This window comes from Lolium perenne, chromosome 5 (genome assembly GCF_019359855.2).
Source record: "Lolium perenne isolate Kyuss_39 chromosome 5, Kyuss_2.0, whole genome shotgun sequence".
NCBI classification, from domain to species: Eukaryota; Viridiplantae; Streptophyta; class Magnoliopsida; order Poales; family Poaceae; genus Lolium; species Lolium perenne.
The window spans coordinates 184,365,292-184,375,025 of NC_067248.2; the positions used below are offsets into that span (position 1 = coordinate 184,365,292).

Sequence of the window (9,734 nt, forward strand, 5' to 3'; positions counted from 1 at the left end):
ACCACTTCGTACCCAACCCAGAGCCACCATCTTCACGTCGACAACCAATGCACCTTCTCCTCGTCCTCCCCATCATCCAACTGCAAGCGTGCAGTGGTGACCCAAGAAGGAGCTTCGAATTCAACAGGAAGGGCTCGAGACAAAATGGTGGTCTATGGAGTCATCATTGCCGTCCTTGCCAGGTTTGCGGAATCAATTGACATCACAAAACTTGTGTCCTGCAGACGAAATTATCGTGTAGTTGTGTGCACCATGTAGACATGGACGATAATTTTTCATGGCGCCCCTAAACTAAAGTGAACATACATATTTTCTATATGATTTACGTCGTTTGAGTTGACGGAGAATGGCTTGAAAAAAGGTTTCATTGGAGGCGCTAGGATCAACAACTATGTAATCTATATATTTGCCTATATGGTCATGATTTAGCATTTCAAACCAACTATATTTTCAAATAAAGTGGAATAATTTAACTACAATAAATATGAGCCACCATGACTCGTCTCTTAACCAATAAATATGCTCCAATTACTTTTAGCCACAACCCAATAATGCGTGTGGGAGGCAGCTCACACCGAATAGTAAATATGCTCCTAGAGTGCCCGTGACATGACAGTTGAAGTGGGAAGAGGGCAAGGAGGCGTAACACCGGTGTACTTGATCTTATTTCTGCTAGATGCCACCGAAAACAACATCATGGTAAAACTCATGCCCATAGTGATCATGCGGAAAACCCTGGCCCCTCCCGAACATCAGCAATTGCCCCACCATCATCCGTCCTCATTCTCCGCCCAAGGAAGAGGATTCTGGTAAAAAGGTATGATAAAAAATGAAAGCAGTAAAAGACTCAGGATAGGATTGAACCAATCTTTATCTCATGATAATAAAAAAGTAAAATATTAACTATAAATAAGGTCTTAGTTGTTTGAGTGGAGTCATTGTTTGGTCGTGGCAAAGATGAATCCAGCCACGGTGAAGCCGATGAGGTAGTTTCCGATCCATGGTCACGATGGTTGTCTTGCACTCCTTGTTTCCGCCTTGCATAAGGAGGTAAGGATTCTACCCTATCCAAGTCGGTAAAGATTCCACCTTGGGTAGTGCAGGCCAGACTTCCATCGTCACCTCCTTCGCTACAGCGGTATGGATGGGATTTGATTTTTCTGGATCTAAGCTAGAAAACTCATATGGGATTTCCTTCTCCGATCGATCTTTCGCGACCTTATCCAACTCAAAGGCATTCCGTGCGGGTCTTGGTTTATTCGGATCTAAGTCAAAAACTCTCGAGAGGGGTCCTACCTAGATCGGTCTTCCGCGAACCTATCCAGCTCAAAGGCGGTTTGTGCAGATCTTGGAGTTGCGTCCATGTCTTGATCATCGATCTCGCTGATGAAGATGTGAATACCGCCGATCGGGATGATCGTGCAATAGGTGGGGTTGCCCCTAGCCGGAATGCAAAGCTCACCGTCTGGGGCGATGGGGATGTTGTCGGTGTAGAGAACGCGCCCTATTGCGGAGGTGTCGTTGTTGCCTGCGATGGCGGATCCTGCCCGAACCTAGACCCTAGGCGCCTCTAGCCCCATGGTGAACGCCAACTTTTGTTGCGGTATTGACAAGTATGACATAGAGGGTACCTCACGACGTGCAGAGGGAGAGGTGGGAATAAGGTGTGGAGCTACCAAGACAGTGAGACAAAAGTTACCCATCTTCAGATCTCACAAGGTGGCAAGATCCTACGTGTTGATATAATTAACTATAAGGGAAATACGTGCGTGATTACAATGAGAATTGTCCGTTGTTGAGTGCCTCAAGAGTTCCCAGGATCCGTCTTGTAAAGGCGCCAATGATGAGGTTTAAATTGATGAGTCCTAACCATACACTACAAGTTTTATCCTAATACATAATCCATGTTGCCGTGCATGTAAAGGATTCCGTCTGGCATATCGATCATCTCAAAAGCGAATGTATATGGAAGTGGGGATGAGAAACTTGAATGAATGTTCCCAAGAATTGTGTGAATTACATAATGTATCTTGCTGCAAGAAACAATGTTCTATGCATCTTTATTATCAATGCAAGTGCACTAGTACATCTATAATTGCCTCATACCAAAAGAATAATTTTATAGATGTCGACATAAAGCTAGCAGAGAGCAATTTGTTGCTTTAAAGGGAGCTATTGCGGTAGATTCTTTTATAGAAGAAAAGGCTACAACTTGTGATATATTTCTTCTTAAAATAGTAATAATTTCCAATATCCTCAAATATTGCATAGAATTTTTTTGTGATAATGTTTATGCCCTTGAATATGTTAAGAGAAACCTTACTGCAACGGAAAGTACTAACAGTTAATTTTTGTAGTGAGAAGATGAAAATACAAACAAAGATTAATTTTGTAGCAACGCACAGTTATCTTTTATCGTCTAAAATTTAAACGTGCATACGTAATTATTAGGATCTCTATTAAGTTTCTCTTGGTACTAGTAGCAATATTGACAGAAACTATGTGAACGTCAACATAACACACACAAGTCGGATTGGAAGGATTACCAACACACGTTCACGATGTAAGAACAAAAGGTTTTTGCAAAAAAGATGACTGATCTATTAATGAACATACATAGTACTACAAAGAACCTAAAATATAATAAAAATTACAAATAAATTTTTAAACCACCTAGCGATGAATACATACACTAGCAAGAGCGAAGGGCGGCGCCGTCCTCGCCCCTCCATCACCAGAACCGGACAGATTTTATCGTAGTAGAGCTTTTTGTAGTAAACAAATAGAAAAGCGTCATGCTAAGGCAACAAAGAACCAGCACACTAGGGCAGCATCCATCACCAAAGATGAGACATGTAGATCAGAAGAGTCAGGCCTAATACCACACCAATGAATACGAAAACCGATTAGATCGCAGCAGCACACACATCTATATGCGCCCTCCCCCAGTGCTATACGCACCACTGAAGCGAGGATAGGACGGGGAAAACTTATTCTAACTTCCAGATGTAATTACCCCTAATTATATTGAAGAAGACATTGAAAAACAAGAAACGGGAACCCTCCCGCCGACAAGGAACCGTGGTCAGGCTCCAAGGCACCAAAGGCGGGTCGGACTGGCGGTGTCACTGGCGAGGGGGGCGAAAACTCTAGATGGGTTAGCTTACGATCGCCTAATTATCTCTAATATAAGGAAAAAATAAATCTAATAAATGTGCATACATTTTCTCTACTCTATAGGACACGACACCTAACTGGCTATGTGCATCCATTGATGTAGGGCCAGACTATGCTTCCTTTTTCGAAAAAGAATTAAGCATTGAAAGTACAAATACATGTAATGATACAAGCATTATTTCGGTCATACAAAGATGCTTTATTCTCAAGGAGCTTCCAAAAGATTCAGATGACGGAATAGATGGCATATTTTTGAAAACTGTAACGTTTAGACATGTGCTTGATCATCCGGACAGAGCCATCAGCACTGTTGCAGCGGTGCACCTCCAAGCTGGTGAAAACAGCACATTCATCTTGGATGATTTCTTTCACATCGTTGAATGTGGAGGTCCTGAAGAAGGAGATGACGCAGAACTTGCCTGAGCCCAGGTTCACTAGGAGGCGCCGGTACGGAGTGTCCGGCAGGTCGAGATAACCCCAAGTACGCTGCAGTTCAGGCGGCGAGTCAAAGTTCATGGCAGGGAGGTCGAGGGCACAAAGACCGTGTGGAGTGCCGGCGGTAGAGAGGGCGATCCAGAGCTTGAGGCCAGGGACATACTCTGCTTTGCCACAGAAGGGCAGCACCCAGCTCCCAGTCCGTGACCAAACGGGCGTGCGGCTAAGCCTGTCGGACATGTCAAAGGTGTAGGTGCCGATGCCCTCTTGCATGGAGGAGACGCATATGGTTGATTCGCCGAGCAGCATGGAAGAGCACGTTTTGATTTTGGTGTCTACTCTGTAGGCAGGGTCATCTAAGAATGGCGGCACCAGCAGAGTACTCCAGTTCCAGTTCCAGTTGTGATGGGAGGACACGAGGGGTCGCGAGGGAAGATCGCTCCCAAAGTGCTCCAAGACCTCAAAGCTGGAGGAGTCGGTGCCAGGAACCAGATCCAAGACAAAGAAGCACCGGGGGGAATCCAAGCCATCCATGAAGGGGTGGGGATCGGGCGTGTCGAAGCACACGCAGTTGGGCCCCTTGCCGTAATCCATAGGCTCCGTGGTTACGACGGAGTTGAAGTCGATGTCTAGGATCGCTGTGTGGCCGGAGGAGTCGGCCATGAGGACGGTGCTCTCCCTGCTCTCCCTCGGTAGAGCGAAGAAATTGCTTGTTCTGGAGCTGATTACCGGCGCCTTCCGCAGCAGGCCGATCAAGGGCGGTAGAGCTCTCAGCTTGTTCTTCTTCGGTCTGGCCTCTCGTGCTGCTTGCTCTGCGATTTCTGGCGTTTTGTAGAAGAGGTGCCGGAGGTCCATGCGGTGCAGAGAACGGGTGTTGTTCCACAGGTCGTGCATCACCAGATTCAGAAACCGACGATCCATTCTTCTCCAAACCTAAATATCGAATCCTGTCAATCTGAGCTGAGTCCCTAGTCCCAAGAGAAACGTTTCGAGGCGGTGAGGGAGCAACGATGAGATGGTTTGGAGGAATCAATGGAAGGCGGCGGCGGAGATGCAGTGAGATTGGGATCGAATCGTTTCTGTATCATCATTTTTTTTTGCTTCGTTGAAATATGGGCCGGGCGAGGAAGGTGCTAAATCGAATTACCGTGGATTGATTGTATAAGTGAACTCTTATCCAGCCCACTTTGTATATCCCACACCAGTTTTCGCTTCGCTATACGAAATCTACAATCTATATCTATACCTAATAATAAAGGAGCTAACGTTTCCTTGGTTTCGTCCGTTACAGTGCGCCTTCGTCCGCCTCTCATTACGTCTTCCTAACGATAAGTCGCTCCGATTCGTTCGTCGCCCGTTGTTTGCGATCTGTTCGTCTTTGCGAGGGACACATACCGATGTGTGTAGCTCACCTTGGCACGTATACGTTGCGTACGTATCAAGCAGAGTCCAATGCGAATTAAAACAGACCGGGCTGCATCGTGCTTCTATATATGTCATCAGCCCGACCAGCTCGATCGACGGATTGCACCGAGAGAAGGATCGATCAGGTCTCTAGCCCGATACACCCGTTCCCTTCCGCCGACGCACCCGACGAAGACGAAGACAAACCTGCAGCGCCCTATGGCGAGGCCCCGTGCCGTGCATCCGGGCATCTCAGTTCCTGAACAGCTCGCGATGATGGTGCGCACCGATGAATTGGCAACGTACTCCTCAGCAGCTTCTGAGGTTTGCCTCGGCCGTGCCACCAACGCCGGTCGTCGGCTTCCTCACAGCCCGAAGCAGCTGCCTAGGAGCTCAGCAGCCCGATGTTGCAGATCCTGCAAGTTGGCCGCCACACATCACTGTAGGACGTGAAGATGATTCCATAGGCGCCCTCGGGGATGGCCAGGACGAGCGTGCGGGTGATTGGGCGCGTGGCGAAGTTGACGTCGCGGGAACGCCGTAAACTCCGGATGCTTCGGCCAAGGAGGTGACCACCACCAGGAGAACGCCGACGGGGAGTTGCACCAGCGAGTCGTGGTGCCGCGCGAGGTGGTGCAAGCGGCAGGTACCCCGCGAGGTAGTGGAGGTGGCCAAGCACCATGAGCCTTCACGGTGACGGAGGCACTATGCGTCGCCATTTGCTGGGGCGGAGGAACGGGACGATGGCGAGGAGAGGGAGGGGAGCAGGTAAGGCGGAGCCAGCGACGTCGCCATGGCCTCCATTCTTTCGTGCTAGCGATTCCCGGCCCTTAGGATTGTCGCCACGGGGCACGGTCGTCACCATCTACTCTGCGCGCGGCGACTAGCTTCGGCTCGCCGAGGTACGCATCAACGAGCCGCACGACTGGTCGGCATCCTTCTCCATGGAGAGGCCTGAGCCGAGGGTGCGCCACCGGCGCGGCAGCAGTAGCGCGTGCCATGCCAGCGGGACCTCCATCAACTGACGCTGCTGAATCACCGTCTAACAAAAATCCGCACCTGCGAGGGTTTCCGCTTCTACTCGATATCGCTTCTACTTCGTGTTAACAAGTTAAGTTGCAGCACCGTGGTTTCCGACGTGGAACTGTACGAGTTACCACCCGTTCGGGTGTCTGACGTGATCAAGATCTGAACACCTAGGCAATCCAAGCATCCAGGCGATCAAATATGGGGAGACCCCAAAAAATATGGGGAGACCGGATGTTCAATTGTTTGCTGATTCTCTTCTTTTTTGGAACCAAAGGATAAAAACATTTGTTCTGCATTGGACTCTACTACACTGCATGGAAAACAACTCAGCTACCTTGGAAGCACTATATCGGTAGATCAAACATTGCCACACCATTACTCCTGATTTAATCACTGATTTCAGTCCTGACACATTGCATCTTTAGTATCCTTTTTACGATGTTCTCCGTTGGCTAATCTGCAATGACAAATTGCTTGGGAGTTGGGATCAAGGTGACCAAGAAACGGAATTAGGACAAAATCTTGACTGCCATTATCTTGAGGGCTGGTTTTCAGTTGAATCGAGCTGATAACTGCTAGAAGTAGTGTTGGTTAAGATTTTGTGAGGCACAAAACTAACAATACAATAGAGATTTGGTGCACACATGAGCACCAGTGATCTCTTTAATAAAAAAAAATACATTTCCAAGTTTAAAAAAATTGTGAAAAATATTTATGATGTAAATTTTCAACTGGAAAAAATGTGTAGTTTGGGCTAGAAAAAAGGACAAAAGGCAGACTTTTGTCATTTTTGTGTAGCTTCGAATACAAAATATTTGAAACTGAGATCTTGCACGTTAATGGGAGATATCTTTAGCTACTTTTACAATTTATTTCATAATTTTTTAAACCCTATAAACATAAATATTGAAAAATATTAATATGCCAATAGCACTGGTGCTCAAGAGCCAAAATGATTTATCGGAAATCTGGGGTACATATATGCGCTATTAAATGTCTATTCAGCGAGGGGTCGTAAGTTCATGTTCTTAGGATTAATCATGTAATTTATCTATAGGGTAATGGGTGACCACGTTTGTTGATAGTGACACAATGGAGAAGTATCACCATGGACGATTTGTTGAAGTGTTTAATTTTTTGTTTCTCCCGATGCAACGCACGGGCACTTTTGCTAGTGGTAACTCAAATAAAATCTACAATGTAGACCGGCCCAGCTAGGGAGGCACACGTTTTTTTTCCTAAACATCACAACATCTCCAACATATGCCCAACTTTTGAGCATCGCTTAAAAAACTGCGGCAGGGCAAAAACGTAGTTGCAAGAGACGCTGTAAATTACACTGAGCCGAAAACATTTTTGATCATGACCAAACGAAACAACCTCCTCGCTGCATATTTGCGTCGCAGTACGACGCGCTGTAAAATTTCACCACTCGCGCGAACACCCAACTGCTAATCTGAAGATTCACCTCCGTGTGAGGAAATGCCATCGATGGGCCAGGTGGCAACTGGCGTGCTCATCCTCGATGAGCCCGACATCGGCGAGATCGCCTGCTACGAGCACGTGCCCGTCGACAATGTTGCTGGCCATGCATGCCTATCCTCAACCCACCCGCGCTCGTCCTCAAGCTCGTTCTGCTCCTAGTCGTGCCCCTCCCGTGCGAAATTGTTTGCATGGACGCTGGTGCTGCCAAGAATTGGACCGCCGTTGTGCATCCTAGCCACTCTCGCTCACAATCGATTAGGACAACCTAACTTCTCGTTTGGGAATCCATTGGAACTAGCTAGCTTGGTCGTCGGTGCCATCGATTGGGACTACCTAGTTGGAATCAATTGGAACTAGCTAGTTTGGGAATCGGTTGAAACTTTTCTGCCGCTCGCATCAACTCAACAGATGCTCGTTCGGGGGCGCCATTGATGTAGTACGATATAGGAAAAGTCTTCCTCAAAAAAAAAAATATAGCTAGGGAAAGTTTTTTTTGGTTAACTTACCCCTTCAACTTTGGTTGTGGAAGGACAGCGAATAACCCCTCTATATTTTGTGACACGGGAAGGAACACACCTCACCAGGTTGCTGGCGAGTCGAGGGATTCTACTATTCTAGTGACCTTTTCCCATGCACTAGCGAGTCAAAAGTCAAACCCAGCTCGTGTTCACACGTACGTGCTGCTGCGCTAGCCAAAGAGGATGCAACTAGCAACAACTTCTCCTTCGAGTAAACGTAAGTTGCGACCCGACAACTAGCTATGATCTACTCGAGTAGGTGTATCTAAAATGTCCCATCCCATCGCATGGATGTAGGAAGATTATTAATATCCAAAAGTGCTTCCTTCCAATCACCGGTACGTGCAAGTCAAAGGCTCACCCGTGCAAGAGCTCCGAGAGACCGGGACTTCCATATTGCCCAAACACATGCGAGCGTGCGTATGTACGGTCACGGTCTCGGACTCTCGGTCGAACTCACATGAACCTCGCCCGGAATACGGAAGATGGCCATGCACGATGTACGCACGCTTGCGTACATGCAGAGGCCATTCCGACTTCCAAGGCCACCCCGTGACACCCAGTACTCACCCTCATCTCATACTACTATTCATCTCCGTATACATTTCAAATTCTCCTGATCGACAAATATTTTGACCGATACGATAGGCCGATCAATCGGTACCTGCATATAAATACGGACCATGCGAGCAAATACGTACATGATGGAACACCTATATATCCGTCTCGGCCGGCCGATCAATATGGGGACTACAGCGGTTGCTACCAGGACGACGCGCGGCGCCCAGGAGAAGAAGAGCCAAGGTTGTCGGCGTACGGCGGAGAAGGCGAGCATGGGCATGCCGTCCGTCAAGGCGCGGGCAATGCCCGGCTTCCAGCACACGCCTCCGGGCTCGTGCTGCTTCGACGACGTCGGCATGCCGCCGGAGCACATGCGCGCCTTCGAGGCGTACCTCGAGAAGGTGGTGCCGGTGGACATGATCGTGGCGTCGCGGCGGGAGGAGGACGCGCGTCTCCGGCGTGGGGGCAAGCCGAGGAGCTACGACGACGACGTGAAAGAGAAGCTCAAGCTGTGGGCCAAGGCAGTGGCCGAGAACACGACGGGTGTGCGTGTAATTAACTCATGCATGAGAGGATAGACGGGTTTCATTCTATTTCGTGCAGTAGCTAGGTTAGCCTAAGAAGATATAGCTAGGCTTAAAATTTGTTCAATTAATTTGACAGCGATGGAACTGTTACTAATAGTCCGTTTCATGTGAAGTGTCACAGATTTATTTAATTTATATGTATCTATGTACTAAAACGCGTATAAATATATTCTTCTGTCACACCTCCAGCTTTCGTAAATCGGAGGCACGTCACAGGGGGCATTTGAGTTGTTTATGCCGGGAGAGTAGGCTTGTGTTTTCATTTGCAAGGTGGTTATTGTTACCACCTAAATTTGTTCCAAAATCTTCTCCTTAATTAATTGCATGCGGCAAAACTTTAAAATTAATAAAGAAGGAAGAGTGGGTGGGAAAGAGGGGAAATGTATTTGTTAGATATTTATTAGAAGGAAGAGTGGGTGGGAAAGAGGGGAAATGTATTTGCTATAGTAGTTAAAATGGACATACAGATCGTCTCGAAATGTATTTGTTAGATATTTATTAATTACAGTTATGTATTTTAGAACACTCGATAAAGATA

The 9,734-nt window shown here is 47.4% G+C and overlaps 1 protein-coding gene across 1 annotated transcript; it reads left to right on the forward strand.

Annotated features, from left to right (window-relative positions):
• The first annotated feature begins 8,797 nt into the window (after window positions 1-8,797).
• On the forward strand, window positions 8,798-9,250 carry LOC127298098 (uncharacterized). Its single transcript, XM_051328062.2, has one exon. It carries the CDS (start codon window positions 8,882-8,884, stop codon window positions 9,185-9,187), a length of 306 nt encoding a protein of 101 aa, XP_051184022.1. The 5' UTR covers window positions 8,798-8,881; the 3' UTR covers window positions 9,188-9,250.
• The last annotated feature ends 484 nt before the right edge of the window (window positions 9,251-9,734 follow it).

What these genes read in the sequence shown, in the direction of transcription:
- LOC127298098 (XM_051328062.2), top strand. Translation starts at nt 8,882, where the DNA reads ATGGGCATGCCGTCCGTCAAGGCGCGGGCAATGCCCGGCTTCCAGCAC.